This window comes from Trichoderma atroviride, chromosome 3 (genome assembly GCF_020647795.1).
Source record: "Trichoderma atroviride chromosome 3, complete sequence".
NCBI classification, from domain to species: domain Eukaryota; kingdom Fungi; phylum Ascomycota; class Sordariomycetes; order Hypocreales; family Hypocreaceae; genus Trichoderma; species Trichoderma atroviride.
Window position 1 is genome coordinate 2,886,090 of NC_089402.1, and position 21,134 is coordinate 2,907,223.

Consider the following 21,134-nt stretch of genomic DNA (forward strand, 5'->3'; position numbering starts at 1 on the left):
GAATTGCAATTCTATTCCGGACATGGGGTTCGGATCCTTCGTTGGTCCCTTATTCCTCCCCTCCCTTCAGAATCCTTCCGTCAATCCAACCATCCCGCAGCCGGCAATCACCATGCCCGAGACACAGCGAAACACAGCCTTGTCGGGCATTCCCTCCTTCCAGCACACGTAGCCGTCAACCACGCCTAGATAGGCGCCCATTACCGTCATGATGGTATCCACGTCAGCGAGCTTTCCTTGCTGGTAGAAGATGAACATCAGCAGTCCCAGGGCGGTGGTACGGGCCGAGGAAACCACCATGACGGGCTGCGCAGTGGGCGAGTCGGCGATGCGCGCTGGCAGGCCGAATTCGAGCATGGCATCTCGCGGTGCCCAAAAAGGCCAGAGGCCGCCGAATGTCGTAGCCGATGCGACGAATAAAGGCACGATATGGCGCCAAGCAAACTGTTCAAACATGGTGGCGAGAAAAGTAGGTATCGGGTAAATCTTTGCAGGTTGTTCAATAATGCAAAGTAGAGTTCGTGAACTAGTAGAGAGAAATGTTGGCTGGATGGGAGCCCGATGGATGGATTCGTGGTCGGAAATGAGAAGAAATCGCTCCCTTAAATTCGCGTCGAGCTCCTCACACTGTCTCCAACAGGCTGCATGGACACACTCGTGCTGTTGGTTTTGTGTATGATCATCGCATCCTCTGGCTGATGCACATGTCTTGGAGAAGCCGGCGGCTGTGTCACCTACTCCGCCTCTGGTATGTCGCTTACAAGGAGCCATGTGATTGTGTCAGAGAAGCAAGATGCAATTCAATGGGAGATAAGCTTATTCAATGGATACGTGATTTAAACATTCTAGTCTATAGCGATACAAAATAAGAAAAGAAAAAAACATCCAACTCTACTAAGCAGATACATCTATCTAACCCTTCTTTTTCTTCGGGCAAAAAAACTATAGAGCAGCACGAGGGCGGAGAAGCACTTTGGTACTTGCATACGGGTAGATGAAAGTGCGCCAAGCAAAGTATCGGCCCGCGGCCTTCTCTTCAAGCTGCATATCGTACTTGGTAATGAACAACGCAAGGAGCGTCTTCATGACTGCGGTCGCATAGAATCGGCCAGGGCTGGGTGCATTAGTTCCCAGTGTCAGCCTGGTTGTCTCAGTCTTGGGATGATGATGCCGTATAAAAATATACATGAAATGCTTACCATGCAGAACGTCCCGTGCCCCATAGCTGCCAGTCACCAATGTCTGTAAAGTTGGATGGCGTCCCTTGCACTTGTGAAACAATATCGTCTGCAAGCTGAGTCTTTAGGATGCTGGGATCGACGAATCGAAAGCCTTGAAACTCATGCGGAGCCGTGTAATAGCGAGCATCCAACATCATGCCTCGAGCAGCAGCGCAGATCCATTCGCCCGCCTCGACTCTAGTGCCGTCGGACAACTCAAACGGTTTCAGAGCCATGCGACGAGAGCTCACTAAAATACTTGTTACTCGGTGTTCATTGCTGTTGGGATATTCTTGGGGGTTTGATGCGGCTTACCTGATTCTACAGGATTGATCCGGGCGGATTCTTTCATGAAGCTGTCCAGCAGAGGGAAGGCTTTGCCGCCTGATTGTTCGAACTGGGCCCATCCAGTACTCTCAATTTCGTTTCTTAGAGGTTCAATATATTCCGAGTGAAGACATAGATGATGTAGAGCAATACAAGCGGTCTAACATAATCCTATCTTTAGCTTCAACGATCATGAATAGGATGAAGGCATTTGTTACCGTGGACGTGATATGCACTGAGCCGAACCAAAGTGCCATGAGCTCATGGACTATCCTCTCCGCAGACCATGGGCTTGATCGCGGCGAACATTCCATGACCCATTGTATGCAGTCATGCTGTCATACTTGTCAGCATGAAACATTATGGCAGGTCTGCATCCAGGAGATAGGTACATACGTGTTCGGGCACACCATGTCCAAGTTTCTTTTGCGCTCTCTCTTCTAGTCGTTCCTCGGCAATAGGTATCAATGCATCGTATATGGCCTTACCAGAACCGAGATTCTTTGCTATCATGTTGCCAATTAACCTGTTTTGTCAATGTTAGAAATGCTCTGCCAACATACGAAATCTTTCTTACGGTGCGATGGCTTTGGGGAGCACGCGTATGGCTTCTGCAGCCAAAAGTGTTTGTTCAATGAAGCCAATCGCCGCGGCCATAAATTTTTTATCGTGACCTGATCATGGAGAATTAGCCACTGAAACAGTTATACTCAAGATTGTATGTATGATTTGACAACTTACTGATCTCGCTCCCAAAGAAGGCGGCTGCGTTCGTGAGAGAGATTGCTTCAATTATGATTGGAAATACTGGCGAGGTGTAAGATCCTTTTTCACTGTTAACAGGACATCCCAGTACAATATCTACGTAATATCTTACCGTTTACAATCGGCTGTGAATCTTGTGCGCGATCAAGGAGAACGGACATGGACCGGCGAATATCTGGCAAGATGTCGGGGAGGTGATTCGTGAGAAGAGTTCTGAGCGTTCTGATAAGCGGCATTCCGTCCGCTCCTTTCTTGTCAAACCAATTAAAGTTTTGCATCGTATATCGTGGCTGCAAGATCTCTTTGGCGGCGGCCTGAAGGGAGAGCACGTCCTCTGAGGCAGCATCAATTTCCTTGATGTGGTCCCATGACGAGACTACGAGATACCGATTCTCAGGAGCTTGAATCCAAAATGGGCTTCCCGCGGCCTATTATTTGAGTTAGAGATGTAGGTCAAGATGGAACAAATTAGGATCAAAAGAAGACAATTACTTTTTCATATGCCTCTTGAATCATACTCGGACCTCTAAACAGAAACATCCAGGCGTCGAAATGCCGTTTTACTGCGGAAAATAGGCTTGGCATGTATGCCAGAGTGCCTGATTTGGCTGAACTCCATGAATAGTCATATTTCTTTGGTGAAATAGGCATGAAGAGTAGGCAGAGACAAAAACTGCCAAAGATAAAAGAGATTAACTGATCCATAGTTGGCAAGAAATATTGATGCGAAGATGGATAAATCTGTATTCACAGAGAAGAAATGTAAAACTGGCCTAATCTAAATGTAGCGGACGAAATTTGTGCTCTGTCAACATATATACACTCTTGAAGCTTCATCGCTTTTATATAAACAGTACAGTATATTGATCAAAATGCGCCCAAGATGTCTAAGTCGAGCAAGGCTGAGCTCTGTCATCCTATGAGAGGCAAGAACACATCTGTTCCTATTCCGACGGATGAATCCTCGCATAGCCAGCAACACGCGTCCGTCTCAAAGCCCCTACCAAGGCATAAAGAGATATCATTCGGGACTTGAATCACATTCGGTAGCTCGTTACTAAATCCGTCTGCTTCTCCGTCTGATGTTCATCTTCCACACCATGTACTGCAGAGATATGTCGAAGGCTGTAACTCGAATCCCCCCTGATGGTCCTTTTGCAGCGGGAAGATCACTTCCTTTCACGGAGTAAGATCTTCCATCCGAAAATAAACGTCGCTAGCACTTCCAGCCATACACGTATATCTCCCTTACATAACGGAGTCGCATTAGGATCTGGATCAGGCTGACCTCGTATTACCTCGCATTGGATTCTGGCGACACAAAATCCAAATAGAAATGTGTCAGTTCACCGACATCCCTATCGCGCTCGACTCGATGTGGCATGGCGCAGCGCTGTGGCTATCTTCCTTGTGTTACCCGCGCCAAGATTCCTTCATGTGTCATGGGGGCAAATGGGATTGTGGTGATTGATTTCTGTTAAGACAAAAATGTGGTGCTTCGGCCCGTCCACGCATCCCTAATGAAATCGTTCTCCATTTGGATATAATCGTTCTGCCGACGAACCTTTCATGCCTCGCATCGCTCCATTCTCACAGAAAAAGGCATTCAATTGCTCGCTAGCTGTCTGATAACCCGATTTTTTTTTAATCGCAACATGGATCCTTCAATAATGCCGCTTGCTCCAAACCCAGATGGTAGCCCGCCAGACTTTATGAGTGGCCCCTCGTTGGCGCCCGTAAATGTAGCTATCGGATCCATCATCATTGCTTTGAGCGCAATCATTGTCACCTTGCGTCTCTATGCTTCCTACAAACACATCGGGCGTCTCTCTCTAGATGATTGTGAGTAGAGAGTTATGCTCTGTTCTATATTTGAACATAATAATAACCATCTAACAATGTTAGGCTTTTGTCTTGGATCAGAGATAGTAGTATTGGTGTATTGGGGACTGCTGACTGCCGGTAAGCCAACTTTTCTCCATAGAATGAGCTTTTCCATCGTTCAATGATGATTGCCATGATGCTTATCTCCGTATGCTTCACTAAAAGAACTGGGAAGAGGTATTGGAAGACACGCTTCGGATCTGCCCGTAAGCGTTGTCTCATCATGGGTGTTAAAGGTAAGTTTCCCCAACAAAGCATCATAAGAAAAGCTAACGATGTCTCCTTTTCCCGAATTTCTGCAGAGGCATGTAGTATCTCAATTCTTTGGTGCCACCGGCAACTGGCTTTCTAAAGCCTCCATCTTGGCATTTTTTATCCGCGTATTTGGCAGCCTTCGATGGGTTCGAATTGCCTGCTATGCCCTCTTCGTCTTGCTTTCCATGGGAGCAATTACGCATATAGGCCTATTCGCAGTGCTGTGTGTTCCGCATGGACACGAGATTTGGGATTTCAAGCTTATGATGAGATGCGGTACCGGTGCGCCGGTGACTGTAGCTGTGGGCGTTTGCATACTGCTGATTGACATTGCCATTTTCATCCTACCTTTCCCTATTATTTCAAGTCTCAATATGGACAAGAATAAGAAACGCGGCCTATTCATCGTGTTTCTAATCGGCTTTGCGTAAGTTTCGTTCTTCCGCATTCCATCATCTACTTGCTGGAAACCTCGAGTCTACATACTAACAACGACATATCATGTGTAGCATCATTGTTACAAGTACTGTTGGGCTCGCTTACAGAATTATTGTCATGAACAGCACTGACGATCCAACCTGGAATGGAGCGAATGTATCTATTACCGCGTAAGTTTGCACTTATAATGTTACGTGGTCACGATGCAAGGCTTAATACTAAGATCGCTACAGATATGTAGATACTTTTGGAACAATCATCGTTAGCTGCGCACCAGGTGTGTACAGTTGGTGGCTCAAAATCTTTTCACAGAGCAGATTATACTCTTCTCTTCGATCCATGTCGCTTCTCCGCCCAAGAAGCTTTTCAGTTCCACCAAGAGACTACGCTTTAAAAGAACGAGAAAATAGTCCTACGTGGAGCCACCGAGAACAGTATCAGTATAAGCTACCGGAAATTGTCACATCATCGCCGCAACCAATCGGATGGGAAGGGTCGCAGAGGGATGACAGAAATGTTATTCCGGTGTCCACCGTTATTACTCAAACAATCTCTGATAGGGTTGAAGGCCATGAAGTCAGTCCTCAAGCGCAAGAGTATCCATGGCAATCGACAGATACAAGAAGTAGCAGGACATAGAATAGCAGATACCTACGTATAGCTATGTACTTCTGAAAGGGATTATATGACGATACAGAAGTAGCGTGAAAGTCATGTAAAGACAATTTACATATTTCTCCCATGTTTACCAGCGTTATTGTTAGGAAGAAGCTGTATGATACCGGGACGAAGCTTTGACATAATATCGTCCGGGTCATATTTGTTTCTTACCTCCAAAAGGCGCTTCCTGTTTCCTTCGCCATATCCACCATAAACATCCTGATGCCCGGTAGAATAGTTGAGAACTTTATATCTGTGGAGTGTGCCACGGTCTCGAGCAGCCTTTTCAGCCTTTTCGAAGAATATATTTGCTGCCTTGTGGATTGAATCATCGTGCTCTTTTTCAGTCCACCTCCAAACGGGAGTGAATACTGTTAGTTAAAATTTTAGCAGGCAGCTACTTAGGTGTTAACGACCATATTCCAACTTACGAATCAATGGCCCATCTTCGGGCTTAATTCCCATTGCATTACCGATGTCATCCTTTGGCAGCATGCTTGGGAGCAGGGGTTGGCATACGAATGCTGGTGCGAAGTCGTGTTGGTCTTTTAAAAGCAACGCTCCTTCGGTATAGAGATTGATAATTTCCTTCAATGTGTCCCGATCATTCTTGATGGACAAAGCAAAGATTTGATATCTGGGAAAGTTCATCAGCTCTCTGCTCATTGGATACTTCTTTTGTTTATCAATGTTTAAATACCTAATACCGGGTTTCATGTGGGTATCAAGCTCGTCGCAAAGGTCTTGCAGGGTACGAGTTTGAGTCGTGGTTTCAAGCGGTGTAAGCTGCTTAAAGTCATCAAAAACTGGTGGTTCTTCAGGACTTCCATGCGACATAATCACACTGTAAATCCAATTACCATCTTTTGCGACGTCGGTTCCAACGATGTAGGCCTGTGCCAGGGGATCGGTTGCGGCTCCTGTTTGAACAAATTTGTCAAACCCGTCAAGGACTGCCGTCTTATGCTCATGAGCATATGTTCGAGTGCCTCCCCAAATCTTTCCCATTTCGAAAGTTCTGAGCTCGAAACGGGTGACAATTCCAAAACACGAGCCAGCGCCTCTCATAGCCCAGAATAAGTCAGGATATGATTCCCGAGTAACTTTTAGTACTTGGCCGGTGATAAGAACGAGCTTTACTTGTAAGCCAGTGCCAATTACGGTCAAAGACGCAAATTCTCACCTCGTAGCTTATGATGTTATCGCACGCAAGGCCTCTTTCGGAAGAAAAGAAGGAAATACCACCTATAGTTCATTGGTCAATTAGCGTGACATTCAAAAGTAGATTGAAGGCCCGGAATTATACACCATACCTCCCAAAAGAAGCCCTCCGACCCCAACGCTCAAAACCCTCCCTCCAACACAGCTAAGCTTCAAGTCTTCCAGCTTTCTATAAACATCGCCAAATCTACAGCCGCTTCCAATAGTAACAGACTTTTGATCTTTAGAAATACTAATGTCTTTTAGTTGACTTAGATTAATAATGATACCATTTTCAACATTTGAACCAGTACTATAAGTGCTGTGGCCACCAGACTTGACAGCAAATGTAGCTCCAGCTTCCCGTATAATATTAATTGCTAATACCACATCTTCAGTATCAGCTGGGAGAATACTGCAAGCAGGAGTGATCTCTTCCGCCTGAGCAAACATATAGGAGTTCCGATGAGGATCTTGGCCATTGTCAGGAAAGATCACCTTATCGACACCTAGCTTTTCGCAAAGGATCAAGGTCTGCAATTCTCAACTTATTAGCTTTGTTGGTATCAGATAAGTAGAACTGGACATACAGCCTTTTTGACAGGGTCCATAACATGCTCAGAAGGCATATTTGCTCCCTTTGTCGTGCGTTGTAAAGATCCGAAGGCTGAGACAAACAGTAGAAAAGACCAAGGAAGCCAATGTCAGTTAAAATACGTCTAGAAGATATTTCTCAGTCAAAAGTGTTTGGAGATTCCATTTTTTAAAACAGAATCTGGGGATTCACTTCATATTATAAGAAGATTTTATAAACATCTTCTGGTTTCACAGCGTCTGACCTCAGCAGCCACCACATCGTCACAAAGTCATAAGTGTACCGTGATCCAATAGCTGTTTACTAATACAAATCTTAAGTTGCCCAGTATTTAACTTAAGTTTATCCTCAAAGACTAATTAGCCCTGGATTTGTTCTTAAAAGGGAATCTTTTCCCTTCCAGGCAGCTCCGACCCAGTGCCAGGGTTTCCCTAAAGACCTCCGACAACTCTTGTAAGCTTCGTTGGCAACCCCAAAGACGAACCTGATAATATTACGAAATGGTAAGTAATTTGTAGCATTTTTATGATAAACCAAAATGATTGGAATGGCATTGCCTTTTCTTCCCGTATTCTCTCGTTAGCGGAGTCCTCGTTATGAAAGCTCAGTTTAATTACAGCGTTGCACTGCTAGCTATAATAGCGCCATAAATTTCCTTGATTACCATATCAATTACTGTGATAAACACGAGTCCACGGCTCCCTCACATGCGTGGTTTAATTTAGGAAAGCTGCACATAATAGTGATCTGGAGAATGGATTATAGATAATTATTGCAAACGACTTTGCGACTTCATTTCATATAGCAACAGCAAATATCAGTCATTTTACCAAGTGTAAAATTCCGAATATTTATTAAACATCTAAGCCTCCGGACGAGTAAACTTCATGAAAAAACTCTGAATAAGAGCACTGGCCGAGATGTGCGTTGGCAAGTCTCCAGCTGCTAGTTGTGAAAAGTTGATGCCTGTTGAAGCCCAGTCGTGCTCTAAGGGTTATTGTGTCAGTTCAATAAGCCTACAAATATGGAAATAGAAGGTAATAGAGGTCCATACTCTGATCATCGGTCTTGTAGTGCTGCACGACGCCGGTCTGACCATTACACGTCCAGCTTAGGTGGTGGACATCGTCATTAAACAAGTCCACTTGCTCGTATTGCTCATCGCACTCGTTTCGTTGCGCCCACCAGCTCAGCCTACATGTGCAAATATTAGTATAGAGAAATAATGTAACACAGTACTGAGAGTATGTAACGACTCACCAATCTGGAATGGCGGGCTCAATGCCACCTTCGCCTTCACCACCATCATATTTGACGTCTGTGTCGGCACCGCCATGGAATTCGAGAATTGGCATAGGCACACGAGCAGGTTCGCAGTTTTCATGGTTATCATCGTTATTGGTATAGAAAGACCCAGACGCAGGTGCGAAAGCCGCAAACTCGCCGCCAACAGTGGCGTTGCAAGCAATGGTGTCAACAAAGCCTCCGCCAATAGACAGGCCAGTCGCATAAATCCTGGCACTGTCAATGCACCAATTTTTCCTCAGGTCTACCAACACATCCCAGACGAACTGTAGGTCTTCTTGGACTGAGGCTGCGGAATAATTTGCGCCAGCCCATGCTCCCCCGAGCCCATTCGGATACACCATGATCTTGTCTCCCGTATATTCGGAGTCATCGAGGCCAGTGTCGGCCTCGAAGAAGAATCCAATACTGCTTGAGCCATGGAAGCCTAGGATGGTTGGATACTGGTTATTCTCAGAGTAATTCGACGGTAGGTGTATTCCATAGCTGCGATCCACGCCGCTCGATGTGAGAGTGCGGATCTGCGGGATGCCGTTGAACCAGTGACTCTTTCCGCAACCAGATGTATCGCCCCCAGTGTAATGGGAGGAAGCTGACGCGTAGGTCGCGAATAGGCCGAGTAAGCTGATGCTTGTAACTTTCATTTTGAGTACCTGAGTGTATGTAAGTGACTGCAGATCGATAGCGCTAGCAGGAGATCTCACTCTGATAAAAGTTTATAACTTCCACAGTATGTCGACGTGGATTCTACATGGATCCTGAGGCAATTTAAAGGTTTATAAACCAAGGCGCTTGCCATATTCACGTGTTAGCCAAGGGCCATCGTCTCTTAACGAGCCGCTACCATTGCGCAGATATGCTTCAAAATACAAAGCACTAATTAGGAAGGTCTCCAGTTCCACGCGACTTTGAATGTTTCCGGCGCGCTAATCACGCTCCCATAAGTCACGGATCCCCCGAGATGCTGTTTGAGGCATATGAGCCGGTCATCGGTCGCATTTTCTGTCCTGTTGCCTAAGCGAATAGTGGCACCGTTACCATGGCTTTAGATTGATACAACTTTACCGGCGTAGAAGTTGATTAAAAGTTTCCATGTTTGCGATTGTGGCTTACAAAATGATGGGAATGTCCACCTTTTCCCGCGCCTCGGCCACCTCTCGGTAAATTATTCACTTTGTGACAGTGATCAACTTTCTCAGCACCAGTCCATAAAGCTTCACACATCTATCGGCCCTCATTTCAAGCGAACTTTTGGGTTGCTACGCCTGCAATCATACTCAATATTACAAGAAAACAAATATGAAGCGGGCACATATCCTGCCACTTTCCAAGCTTACAATATCACAAAGCCGATAATGATAAATCGGCCGATAAGGCAGCTCGAACATGACGATTTATTTCAAAGAGATGGCTTGATAAAGCGTGCTAAGAATCCAACTTGATGGGGCAAAATAGCTACATGTAGCCAGGCCCTCTCTACCTCCACTTGTTGTTCCAGCCAGCCTGTTCGATGACGAATGCAATAGCAAGCTCAGAAAACCGTGCCATATGCTAGGGTGGCATTAGCAATTTCCTTTACGAATGCATTCGGAGATTACTCACCTCAATAGAGAAGATTCCAGTCTCATCATCGACGTTCATTGTGTCCTTGTCAGTATGGATATACGAGTCGTATTCACCAGCAGCCGGGTTGCCTTCCGACGCAAAGGCAGCGGGATAGCCAAGCTGTGTGTAAGACATGTAGTCCGAACCAGCACCACTGGTCTCGTTAGTAACAATGATACATCGTAGGAAGTCAATCATGGGAAAGAGTCTTACGCAGGTAGCGTGAAGATTTCGGCAGGGATGGAAATGTATTCATTGGCCAGAGCCGCCGCCCACTTCGTCAAAGGCGCATCCGCCTCGGTCTCGATGAATCCAATGGATTCGGTAGCATTCTTTGCGATGAATGCGGTCATATCCTAAGGGAAGAATTAATATTCTGAATCTTTAGTCACATGGATCCAGATGTACTTACAAACTCCATCATGGCGCCGATTTTAGCTCCCGACTCCTTCTTATATCGTGCAACGGCCTGGCTGCCCAGCAAGCCGCCTTCCTCGGCAGCATACCAATGGAACTCAACCGGTCCAGTGGTGGGAACGAATCCGCTCTCTGCGAGAACACGGAAAGCTTCGAGAATGCTCACTGTACCGGAGCAGTCATCATCTGCGCCCGGAGCAGGAAGTAGCGGAAACAAATAGTTCATGGAATCCTGGTGTGCGCCGATAATGGTCAACGGCTGCGAGAAATCTTTCACTTTGGGCTCAAATCGAGCAATAATTGAAGACTGGGGGAATGTATGGGTAAAGAATTCGAGAGATATGTGAGTATGGAACGGGGCATTCTTGATGATCTAAGCAAGGTCATTAGTACGTTGGTGCGATCGAGCAATAAAATGATAATGGTTCAGACGACTCATACCTCGGCAATATGATCGTAAAGCCATTGCGAGCTTCGCTCGCCAGTGACACTGTTAAAGTATCGTGTATAATAGCTTGTCATATGCTTCAGGACATCGTGCATCTTATCAGTAGAGACAAGAGGCAACAAGGGCTTCACTAGTCCATGATGGCTGAGCTTGGGCAAGTCTGCGTAGTATTATTATTAGTAATTGCCAAATCAACTATACACATGTACATCATCAAGCATTCCAACTTACGAGCTTTGCCAGCCAGTGTGTTGACTTGCTCCTTGTAAAAGTCCTCGTGGCCAGTAATATCGGTGAATTGCTTTCCCTGGCGTTTGAGGCGCATCTTGTCTCCTTCTGTCATCCATTGGGCGCTTGATTCGCCAAAAACGCGCAGCAAGCGTGGCTCCGCCAGCTGTTCAGCAGCCTCGGGATGCAGCGCAATAAACGCATCAACAGGGTCTGGGTACTTCTCCAAGGCAGCAAGAATGGCCGGGTCGACTTGATGCTGCTTGGCTCCAGCGGTGAGGTGGACTTGCGCCTCCTGGGACGCAGAGCTGGTGGAGATCAAGCCCGTGCTCAGTAGGAGCAGCGAGCTGGTACAGATTGACTTGAGCATAGTGACAGACAGGCAGTCGCGCTACGGCCCTTGATACAGTATTGGAATCAATAAAGTGCGATGACAGCGCGGATACGGTGATGGAAGAGTTCCTGGCAGCTGATGATTGGGATGTCAAGTTGGAGTCGTGCGTTTGTTTGATGAGGCCGTGAAGCTAAGATGGTCTCAGACTCCACTTCTCAGGGCGGAGTTGTCAGGCCAATGAGCCGGATCCCGTACCCCAGAGATAAGACCCAGTGAACAGGGAACAGGAGACGTCTCCAGCGGTTTTATTTCGCACGCGCTGAAGCCTAAAATTGCGAATCTGAGTCTAGCTTGTTGGAAAGCAGCTGCAAATGTTGCAGCTCCTCGCAAAGCTACCAAGCGGCATGTTCTGCACGTACTTATAGGCCATGTTTGATGTATTAGCATTGCGATTTTACCAAGTTTGTAAAGCTTTCGGGGAACGTCTACCAAGTTCAAACGATCTGGCGAGCTACAGTATGACAAATCGCCCCTTTCCCCGCCATGTGTACATGTACATTCACTAAAACTGCTACTTCTAAAGAGTGAACACTGTAGGCAAAGTACAGAATACAGGCATCTATTTCATGGAATACCAAAGTTCAGTGGTGACCATCTCACTTCAGCCAAACGCGTAACATTAAGATAGCATAGGTCTCTACGTATTCATCTACATGTGATACTGCCTACCTTATTCGAGCAATCATTCAATGGGTAGAGATCAATTTTGTGTCACGGATACCTAAGCAGTCTCGGACTGGATCCAGCATGTACAAGAGAAATCTATATATCTCGTACCATGCTTTAAAAAGAGAGAAAAATAGTCGTCCATCTCAGTTACCATTTTGTTTTCCAGTTACAATAGATTTAATGGGATTAGAGGTATAGCAACCCATGACTGAAGCAACCTAGCAGTGCAAACATCCATTCAAATTGTAACAATGGTACAAGTAGTTTTCTGAATAGGGTGGGTCACCACGATGATGCTGGGCAAAGCAGGCTATGGACATAACATGCATAAGGCTCGGGCACTCACACATATATGAGCACTTAATAGCGGACCTGCTGCATTGCCAGCTCACCAGAGATATGCTCACGGGTTGCAAAAAACCTGATCCAGCTCCATGACTTGCTGTACTCTAGCTTCTTGGAACACAAAAAATGCCGTCGTTTGGAGTAGACAGTGGAAGATTTACAGGCTTACCATATGATGCTCTACATCAGTAGAAGAATATATCGCTATACGGATGATGAAGTCGGATATTGCAAGCTGTGCCCTCAAAAGAAGCTAAGCCACTCAAAGAGGTGAGGTTTGAGCATCTGAGTACATCTACAATATCGCTGTGATAAACCATAGTCTATGTATACAATGCGTAGTTGGACGTCCTTACAAGAAGGCGAGAGTAAGTTAAAGTAGAAGCATAGGCTTGCATTGGTGTGGTTGAGCTTGCTAAATACCACACGAATGAAATGACGAAAGGTCCTGAGTAACTCGGTAACTAGATGGTTGCTTCGTACTGATAACCGCCTTGGTTAAACATAGCGCTAGGTCTCTGCGCATTTAATATAAAGGCAGCATTTTTTGTGTGGAGGAAGACAAGTTAAATGCATGTACGCCCATTATGGGGCATCACTGCCAATGACAAACACTGCTCGAGTTTGGTGTGCTGCAGAGCCAGATGTATTGTGAATGTGAATGTCCAGCGCATCACCGACGCAAGGCATTTATTCTAATCGTTCTAACTTTAAACATGGTCGGATAGACAATAATGCTTGCAGCATGCTGCCACGTTCAACGTATATCCGAGCCCAATGCTGGGGCGGCTATCAATAGTTTAACGGTGTGAGTTCGCCTGATTAGTTCAGAAGTTCTCCTTGGTCCACGTATTGATTTGCTAGTTCCAAGGAATGAGTGCAATTAATTAGTTACAATGTTCTATTTGATCCACGTGTTCATTTTAATACACCTCTAATGGCCGGGCTTGATACAATTGGCAAGATTGAGTAGTTAGGTAGCTGGGCATTATGCTCGAGTCGAAACTATTCATGCAGGTGGAATATTGCAATGCCACGCACAAGTAATGTGACTACTTTTCTACTCCCAACCCCGCTCATTCTAGAGTTATTGAAAGCTTCGCTGCAAGTAGGAGTGCCCAATATTGAGCGAGTTTGGATTCCGAAAAATGTATAGTAGCAGAATTAACGGTGTCCCCGTTCACACTACATGTATTTATAGAGCAACCGCAGCGCAATACTCACATCTCAGATCTACAGAATCACAGTCTTTCTCTAACCAAAACATTTGAAAAGATCAAGTGACCATGGGCCTGAAACAACTGCAGCACGGGGAGTATACCATTGGGTGGATCTGTGCGCTACCACTTGAGCAAACAGCAGCAATGTACATGCTTGATGAGAGGCATAAAGATCTCCAGAACCCGTTGAGTGATGAAAATACCTACACCCTTGGAAGAATTGGAGGACACAATATTGTTATTGTCGGCTTACCCAAGGGCAGAATTGGTACCAATGACTCAGCAGCGGTTATCACTAGAATGGCATCTACTTTTCCCAACATCAAGTTCGGTATGATGGTAGGAGTTGGGGGAGGTATTCCTGAGAAAACACGACTTGGAGATGTGGTCATTTGCTCTGCTCTCGGTACAAATGCTGGTGTTGTTCAGCATGATATGGGCACTCGTGCTGGTGGTCAATTTGAAACAAGAGGGTTTCTCAGTGGCCCACCGACAGCTGTGCTTACAGCTTTGGCAAAGTTCCAAGCTGACCCACTGACTCCAGGCCAGATGCGCAGTCATCTGGATGATATGGCAACAATGCCTTACGTTGATGAAAGCTATCTGAAGTCGGATTCCCTCAAAGATGTTTTATTTGAGTCTGATTACAGCCATGTGGACGTGGGCGGAGATTGCCGCAACTGCGATAAGAAGAGGGTAAAGGCAAGGGCACCCAGACGTGCCGATTTTAAGATTCACTACGGATTGATCGCATCAGGCAATACAAAGGTCAAAGATGCCAAACTTCGAGACGAACTCTGCAAGAGGTATAAAAACAATCTCTATTGTATAGAGATGGAGGCCGCAGGACTTATGAACAATTTTCCCTGTGTTGTCATTCGAGGGATATGCGACTACGCAGACTCGCACGCAGGCAAAGAATGGCAAAACTATGCCGCTGCAGTTGCAGCAGCATGTACAAAAACACTCTTGGGAGTGGTCCCTGAGCGCGAAGTCCGCAGGCTCCAGTCGGTACAAGGTAAGGTCTGGTGGTTTTAAAGGACATCACTCTACTATCGATCTGATGCTAAGATGAATTACTTCATTCAGATACAGTCGCCTCTAGCAGTATTAGGACACCAAGAGAATATGGCATGCAATATCACGCGACCAGTTCTCCTCCGCTCGGTACGTCGTTATTTGCATAACCTATCTGACTTTTACTGATGTTTTCATGGTTTTGGCAGTCACTGGGGAACCTGAGGAACCTGAGGAACCTGCAGCATCTGCTCCTCATATGATCGAATGGCCAGGCGCAAATTACCGCAGCAATCTTCTAGGCACGGCTAATTCAGAGCCTAGAGGAAAACAGGCTACTGAACAGAGAATACCCGCCAATCATGGTCAGCCAGAAGATATTGCTGGGGTTCGACGTACGAACTCAGAGAGGGTTGTAACACAGCCTGTCTTCCTTACAAAAGAAGACCGAGTTCATACTTTCCCCAACACGGATCCTGAAGCTTTCTTCAATGCAGTTGAGAAAGGAGATATCCCCACGATCCAAAGAGAGCTAAAGAACGGTACCAGTTTGGAGATAACTGATGAGTTTGGTCGTACACCTCTGTGGCTTGCCGTGGGCATTGGGAAACGCAATGTTATCCAAATACTTCTTGAGAAGGGTGCGAACGTTGAGGCGAAAAACTTTCACGGGCAGAATATCCTAGAATGGGCGCTGAACAAAGGCAAGCATGATATCGTTAATATGGTTATTGCGATAGGCGACGGGGAGTAATTTCAGCCATGTCGGAAATGCTCATGGGGAATCAATTGGACAAACAATAGTCTATGTAAGCGCGGTATGAAGAGAAACAATAGGCACAATCCCTTATACCAAATCCACTGTTCTGTACTCTGTCGCCGAGACTATTACATTCGGGAGGGTCCGCGTCTCTTGAAGCCAGTGTGATGCATAAATAGATGCCGCTCCAATATAGCTGCTTCCTCGCGTGGCGGAGGACGAGAGGTTTGTGGATACATATACGGCTCCATCAAAGGACGACTTTAGGGGTTTATGCACGTGAAGTTTGTGGGATGAGGAGGGGGCTGGTAAATGCTACTCTATTACGGAAAGCCCTGTCAACCTTCATTTCTGGCCACTCGGTGTGAGACCGGGCTCCCTGCTGGCACGTACAACCTGATTAGTCCCATTAAGTGCTTCCCACACCACCCGTTTTTTGAGCAGCAATAAGCATGCGGTTTATGATCAATAGAAATGAGAAAATTGACCGAATATTAATTCTGTACCTAAATGAAAGGAAGGAAGATGGGTGAAAAGAAAGGAATAGGTGCATTCCAGCTAACGCAATTGTGCGTTGGTGGTAGCAAAAGATGATAAGGTCCATGGAAGACGGCAATGTAACTTTCGAACGCTAAGTCGCAAATAAGTTACCAACATGTAACATAGAAGGATGATGCAAGGGCGGCAGCACATGGTATTTTGTACCGACATAGCATCGAGCGACCATTCACAGCACCGAATTATAAGAGCCGCATGTCTTGGCTGCGACACGCTGCCTGCCTTGATGACGTGTGCTTTGCAAGAGCATTGGATAGAGAATATCCACTGCTTTATCTGCCAATGACATCGAATGTGCGGTGGCCGTGGCATTCGGTCATTGCATGGAGTCAATGCTTTCGACTGGTCGAAAGCGAGGGCAAGTGGCTTGCAGTTTGCATTGTTACACAAAGAGCTGGCAGCGTTTGAATGGTCCGATGTTGGCACCGCGGGGTTGCATGACTCATATATGTCATTTGAATACAAGTTGCAGCATGAGAAAAGGTACCAGCATGCTGATGACCATGTCACCGAATATGAGTATCGCGATCAGCCATTAGGCCCAACTACTTTTCATGCCCAAGACTTCGAAGTCTAGCCAGATACACATGCATGTACATTTAATATACATTGGCTGGAATAACTGCGGCTACATGATGGAAAGCAGGGCGACTTCTCGATAGATAGATGGTTGTACAATGTGTCTTACTCTTTCCGCACGTGAAACCTCAGCACTCAGTAAATGTCATTTTTGCTTGATCTCTTGAGAGCTTGTTATGTTCTAGTTTTCTCATTCTTAATACTACGACAGCTCCATTTGTTTCCATTGTTCCTCCCCGTGGGCAATCGCTAGGATCCGACTCCGAGATTAAACGTTTTCCAAATTTCGACACGGCCACTTGTGTGACAACGTCCGCGCCCTTTCATCCAAACCCCGCCTTTTAACGACCGAGTTACGAAGATGCAATACTGGAATGGTCTATAAAAATAGCGCAAGGGCCAAGAAACAATGGGTTCTGTAAATCGAAGAAAACGCGAAACGCCTAAGACCAAGGTCCTCGCAGAGTTGAACAAGTTGGTTGGGCTGAAAGAAGTCAAAGAGCAGTTCGATAACATAGAGGGCTGTGTCCGTATCTGCTCTCTCCAAGGAACGAACCCCCGAACAGAGCGATGGCATACTGTTTTCCAAGGAAATCCTGGAACAGGTAAGCTTTCGTTCTGCCATCTTCCGTGAGAGCAAATTACTCACAGAGTCTTGACAGGAAAAACTACAGTGGCCAGACTATATGCTAGATTCTTACGGTGCATCGATATTGTAAAATCCAAAACATATAAAGAAACATCTGGTGCACAGCTAGTATGCATGGGGCCGAAAGAAGTCAAGGAGTTGTTCAACGTATCTGGGGGTAACCCACTTCAGAGTCTGTTGGGAACAAGAGTTCAACAGCCGTCTCGTGACGACGATGACGAAGACGATTATTCAAATGATCCTACAGCATTTGTCCGCGCGACTTCTTCCCTCGAACCTGGCTGTTTAAAAGATGGCGGAGTTTTGTTTGTGGACGAGGCCTACCAGCTAACTGCTCCACATGTGCCCAACTCCGGTCGTCAAGTTCTCGATATTATTCTTACAGAGATTGAGAACAATGTTGGAAACTTGGTTGTAATTTTTGCGGGATATAAAGAAGAGCTCGAATCCTTCTTTGGACATAACCCTGGGTTAAAAAGCCGAATCCCTCACACTCTTCAGTTTGCCGACTTTACTGACCAAGAGCTCTTACAAACTCTCGTCAGTCAAATTGAAAGGAAATACAAAGGCAAGATGAGAGTCGAGGATGGAATGCATGGAAAATACATGCGCGTGGCTATCCGTCGATTAGCTTGCAGCCGAGGGAAAAAAGGATTCGGTAACGCCCGCGCTGTGGAAAATGTATTGCTCAAAATTTGGCAACGCCAAGCCAAGCGACTTTATAAGCGCAAAAATATGGCGAACAACGAAGTCTTTACCTTCACGAAGGAAGATATTTTAGGACCAAACCCTGCAGATGTTAGATTGACAAGCTCGGCTTGGGCAAAGCTTCAACAGCTCACCGGACTGGAAGAGGTGAAGAAATCGATTAATAACATGTTTGAAGCACTTGAGATGAACTATCGACGAGAAATGGCCGAGTTGGCGCCTTTGAGCTTCTCTTTGAATCGAATATTTGTCGGGTCACCGGGCACTGGTAAAACAACTGTGGCCAAGTTGTACGGGCAGATACTGGTCGATTTGGGCTTCCTCAGCAATGGCGAGGGTGCGTATACATACCTCTCCGGTCTCTTGTATCTTCTTTCTACTGATGAAATACCTGTATGACTAACATACGAAAAGTGGTTACAAAGAATCCTGCAGACTTTATAGGCGAGGCTGTCGGGAAATCGGAAGCACAGACGAAATCCATACTTTCGGCAACAGTCGGGAAGGTGTTGATCATCGATGAAGCTTATATGCTAGATCCTGGCGAAGCTAATCGCGGCGATTCATACCGAGGCGCTGTGCTCGACACACTTGTTGCCGAAGTACAAAGCGTTCCTGGAGAAGACCGCTGCGTGATCCTGCTTGGCTACGAAGAAAGACTGATGGAGATGTTCCGTAATGCCAACCCCGGGCTCTCGGGGAGGTTTGCCGCCGACAAACCATTTCGTTTCAAAGACTTCAACGACGCTCAACTCTGGGAAATATTGCAGCGGAAACTAGGGTCTCGAAACTTGAAATCAACACCAGAAGGCTTGAGAGCCGCCTTGGAAGTCTTGAACCGAGCCCGAATGCGACAGGATTTTAGCAATGGGAGAGAAGTTGACAATCTCATCTCAGCTGCCATGGAAAATAGCTTGCAAAGGCAGTCAAAGGCAGCCGCATCTAACTATGGCCATGACATGATCCTAAGCCAAGAGGATTTCGACCCGAACCATGGCCGTGCACAACACGCATCTGCTAATTGTAGAGCTGTTCTACAAAACAAAGTATCGAACAATGTTATATTCCAACTGGAGCAGTATCAAAACTTACTTCAAGTAACAAAGTCACGGAGACTTGGTATTACGCCGGTCGTCCCAAAATCCTTTATCTTTAAAGGGCCCTCAGGTTCGTGCCTTGGCCATTTACAAGTGGATATGCCCTTGCTATTGAGATGAGCTAGATGCTGACCGTAATAGGTACCGGAAAGACTACAGTTGCTCGCTATATGAATACCTTATTGTACGATCTAGGAGTTCTGTCTACCGACAAGATATTTGTTGAGTGCTCAGCGGCAGATTTCATTGGTGAACATGTGGGCCACACTGCTCCCAAGACTAGATCACAGTTTATGAAAGGTCTCGGGGGCGTTCTGTATATCGACAACGCCCACCAGCTTATGGAAGGTGGATACGCTACCGAAGCAATCAACGAGCTCGTTCGACTTCTACAAAAGCATAGTCAGAATATCGTTATGATCTTGGCGGGTCCATCTCACGAAATTGAAGCACTCATTGCTAAAGCGCATGGCATCGGCGGCTCTGTATTCAAAGAAATCACCTTCGAAAAACTCACCGCTTCAGAATGCCTGGTCCTCCTCAAACGACTACTAGCAGAAAATGGAGTTAGCAGCAGCATCTTTGGCGATCAAATTGTGAATTACTTCGTGAACCAGTTCGAAATACTTTGCAGCATTAGCCATTGGAGAAACGCTAATGACGTACGATCGTTATCAGATTGGATGGTAACAGATGTTCTCACGAATATTATACCTGCTGGTCAAATGGGAAGTGGATTGTATCTCTCGGTGGAACGGGCGAATTACTTTTTCCACAAGATGTTCCAGATGAAGTTTTCCATGCAAATGAACGATTCGAACAACATAATGGAAGCTTTCCGCCAAACAGAGTCGGCTCAAATGTCAATCAGCTACCATATGTCAGAGAACAAGCCACAAGCATGTTTCAACGAGCAAGCGACATGCATGCAGACTGACAAAGTAGAAGAGACTCCTATTGTTAAAGAGGAGGAATACTGTGCATATGACGAGCAGGTGAACAAAGTCAAGTCTGTACAGCAAGCTTTGCAGTCCATTGGCCAATGCGAGGCGGGATTTGATTGGGTCAGAGAGGGAAGTGGCTATAGATGTAAGGGCGGGAGCCACTACGTGTCTGACAGCCAAGTTCAGGCGTATACGTCGTGATCTTTAAATAGGAACGAGGTTTTAGGTAGGATTTTTCTTTATATACCAGCTTGTGACTACCTTGTATGGCGATTAATGTAGATATTTGTCAGTCATAAAGCAATCAATTCGACTTTTGTGGTCTTATACTACCAGTAGATTACTTTTAAGTGATCTCGAGGGGAATCTGCTAAAATTATGATAAATGCTATTTCATAACTAAGAACGAGTGACTAAACTCTTATGCCCAGAAAAGTTGTCCTGAATTCCCTGGAAAAAGAAGCTAGCCTTTGTATTGTCCGTCATCAGCTAGTCTCTCGACATAAAGAGACATTGCGCAAGTTTGAGGAAGCTACCTACGACTCTACGCCGCTAATATCGCATTACTATGTAATAAGAACTATTTTTGCCTCGGAAGACTAATTAAGCAAGATTCAGGAACGTCATCACTCATATTGTCGGAAGAGACCCTTATAAGCATAGTAACCTCGCTCAGTAAGGGCGGGCCTGTTGTTTATTTCAACACATATTTTATCGTACAGGCGGTATTTGGCAACTGAAATACTTTATCTACGCCGTAGTTTATCTGGGATAAGAAATACTACATCGCTCAAGTCCTTGACAGACTGAATAAAGGCTAAGCTAATAGGTCCTGTAGATTTAGAAC

General features: G+C 45.8%; 8 protein-coding genes across 9 annotated transcripts; 3 read left to right on the forward strand and 5 right to left on the reverse strand.

The window, feature by feature from the left end:
* Nucleotides 1-66: 66 nt before the first annotated feature.
* TrAtP1_006193 (uncharacterized protein) lies at nucleotides 67-456 on the reverse strand (the record flags this gene model as incomplete). The annotated part of the gene is made up of 1 exon (XM_014082828.2): nucleotides 67-456. One exon carries the CDS (start codon nucleotides 454-456, stop codon nucleotides 67-69), a length of 390 nt encoding a protein of 129 aa, XP_013938303.1.
* Nucleotides 457-942: 486 nt separating this feature from the next.
* TrAtP1_006194 (uncharacterized protein) lies at nucleotides 943-2,828 on the reverse strand (the record flags this gene model as incomplete). Its single annotated transcript, XM_066113019.1, has 9 exons — nucleotides 943-1,114; nucleotides 1,200-1,470; nucleotides 1,536-1,648; nucleotides 1,713-1,882; nucleotides 1,944-2,073; nucleotides 2,125-2,221; nucleotides 2,289-2,372; nucleotides 2,425-2,740; nucleotides 2,805-2,828. 9 exons carry the CDS (start codon nucleotides 2,826-2,828, stop codon nucleotides 943-945), a joined length of 1,377 nt encoding a protein of 458 aa, XP_065969105.1.
* Nucleotides 2,829-3,967: 1,139 nt separating this feature from the next.
* TrAtP1_006195 (uncharacterized protein) lies at nucleotides 3,968-5,063 on the forward strand (the record flags this gene model as incomplete). The annotated part of the gene is made up of 5 exons (XM_066113020.1): nucleotides 3,968-4,154; nucleotides 4,218-4,274; nucleotides 4,362-4,432; nucleotides 4,499-4,878; nucleotides 4,961-5,063. 5 exons carry the CDS (start codon nucleotides 3,968-3,970, stop codon nucleotides 5,061-5,063), a joined length of 798 nt encoding a protein of 265 aa, XP_065969106.1.
* A 552-nt stretch (nucleotides 5,064-5,615) lies between these two features.
* TrAtP1_006196 (uncharacterized protein) lies at nucleotides 5,616-6,557 on the reverse strand (the record flags this gene model as incomplete). The annotated part of the gene is made up of 3 exons (XM_014082831.2): nucleotides 5,616-5,920; nucleotides 5,981-6,186; nucleotides 6,250-6,557. 3 exons carry the CDS (start codon nucleotides 6,555-6,557, stop codon nucleotides 5,616-5,618), a joined length of 819 nt encoding a protein of 272 aa, XP_013938306.2.
* A 1,590-nt stretch (nucleotides 6,558-8,147) lies between these two features.
* Nucleotides 8,148-9,551, reverse strand: TrAtP1_006197 (uncharacterized protein). 2 transcript variants are annotated; one of them, XM_014082832.2, is made up of 4 exons: nucleotides 9,354-9,551; nucleotides 8,605-9,302; nucleotides 8,399-8,538; nucleotides 8,148-8,331 (listed from the first exon to the last, which is right to left on the reverse strand). In XM_014082832.2, exons 2-4 carry the CDS (start codon nucleotides 9,291-9,293, stop codon nucleotides 8,207-8,209), a joined length of 954 nt encoding a protein of 317 aa, XP_013938307.1. In that variant the 5' UTR covers nucleotides 9,294-9,302; nucleotides 9,354-9,551; the 3' UTR covers nucleotides 8,148-8,206. The 2 variants fall into 2 exon arrangements, with proteins under 2 accessions (XP_013938307.1, XP_065969107.1); XM_066113021.1 differs by having other exon boundaries at nucleotides 8,148-8,538.
* Nucleotides 9,552-9,621: 70 nt separating this feature from the next.
* TrAtP1_006198 (uncharacterized protein) lies at nucleotides 9,622-11,842 on the reverse strand. Its single transcript, XM_014082833.2, has 6 exons — nucleotides 11,351-11,842; nucleotides 11,113-11,279; nucleotides 10,667-11,044; nucleotides 10,468-10,610; nucleotides 10,252-10,408; nucleotides 9,622-10,200 (listed from the first exon to the last, which is right to left on the reverse strand). The coding sequence occupies exons 1-6, from the start codon at nucleotides 11,715-11,717 to the stop codon at nucleotides 10,126-10,128; spliced, it is 1,287 nt and encodes a 428-aa protein (XP_013938308.1). The 5' UTR covers nucleotides 11,718-11,842; the 3' UTR covers nucleotides 9,622-10,125.
* Nucleotides 11,843-14,119: 2,277 nt separating this feature from the next.
* TrAtP1_006199 (uncharacterized protein) lies at nucleotides 14,120-15,834 on the forward strand (the record flags this gene model as incomplete). Its single annotated transcript, XM_014082834.2, has 3 exons — nucleotides 14,120-14,993; nucleotides 15,065-15,142; nucleotides 15,202-15,834. 3 exons carry the CDS (start codon nucleotides 14,120-14,122, stop codon nucleotides 15,744-15,746), a joined length of 1,497 nt encoding a protein of 498 aa, XP_013938309.2. The 3' UTR covers nucleotides 15,747-15,834.
* Nucleotides 15,835-17,298: 1,464 nt separating this feature from the next.
* TrAtP1_006200 (uncharacterized protein) lies at nucleotides 17,299-20,488 on the forward strand (the record flags this gene model as incomplete). The annotated part of the gene is made up of 4 exons (XM_014082835.2): nucleotides 17,299-17,494; nucleotides 17,552-18,583; nucleotides 18,661-19,413; nucleotides 19,485-20,488. 4 exons carry the CDS (start codon nucleotides 17,299-17,301, stop codon nucleotides 20,486-20,488), a joined length of 2,985 nt encoding a protein of 994 aa, XP_013938310.2.
* Nucleotides 20,489-21,134: the final 646 nt, after the last annotated feature.

Coding starts and splice junctions, on each gene's coding strand:
- TrAtP1_006197 (XM_014082832.2), bottom strand. CDS start 9,293: ATGAAAGTTACAAGCATCAGCTTACTCGGCCTATTCGCGACCTACGCG. Junction 8,539..8,604: donor GAGCCCGCCATTCCAGATTG/GTGAGTCGTTAC, acceptor TTGCACATGTAG/GCTGAGCTGGTGGGCGCAAC. Junction 8,332..8,398: donor CTACAAGACCGATGATCAGA/GTATGGACCTCT, acceptor AATAACCCTTAG/AGCACGACTGGGCTTCAACA.
- TrAtP1_006198 (XM_014082833.2), bottom strand. CDS start 11,717: ATGCTCAAGTCAATCTGTACCAGCTCGCTGCTCCTACTGAGCACGGGC. Junction 10,611..10,666: donor TCGGCGCCATGATGGAGTTT/GTAAGTACATCT, acceptor TTCTTCCCTTAG/GATATGACCGCATTCATCGC. Junction 10,201..10,251: donor CTGGAATCTTCTCTATTGAG/GTGAGTAATCTC, acceptor ATGCCACCCTAG/CATATGGCACGGTTTTCTGA.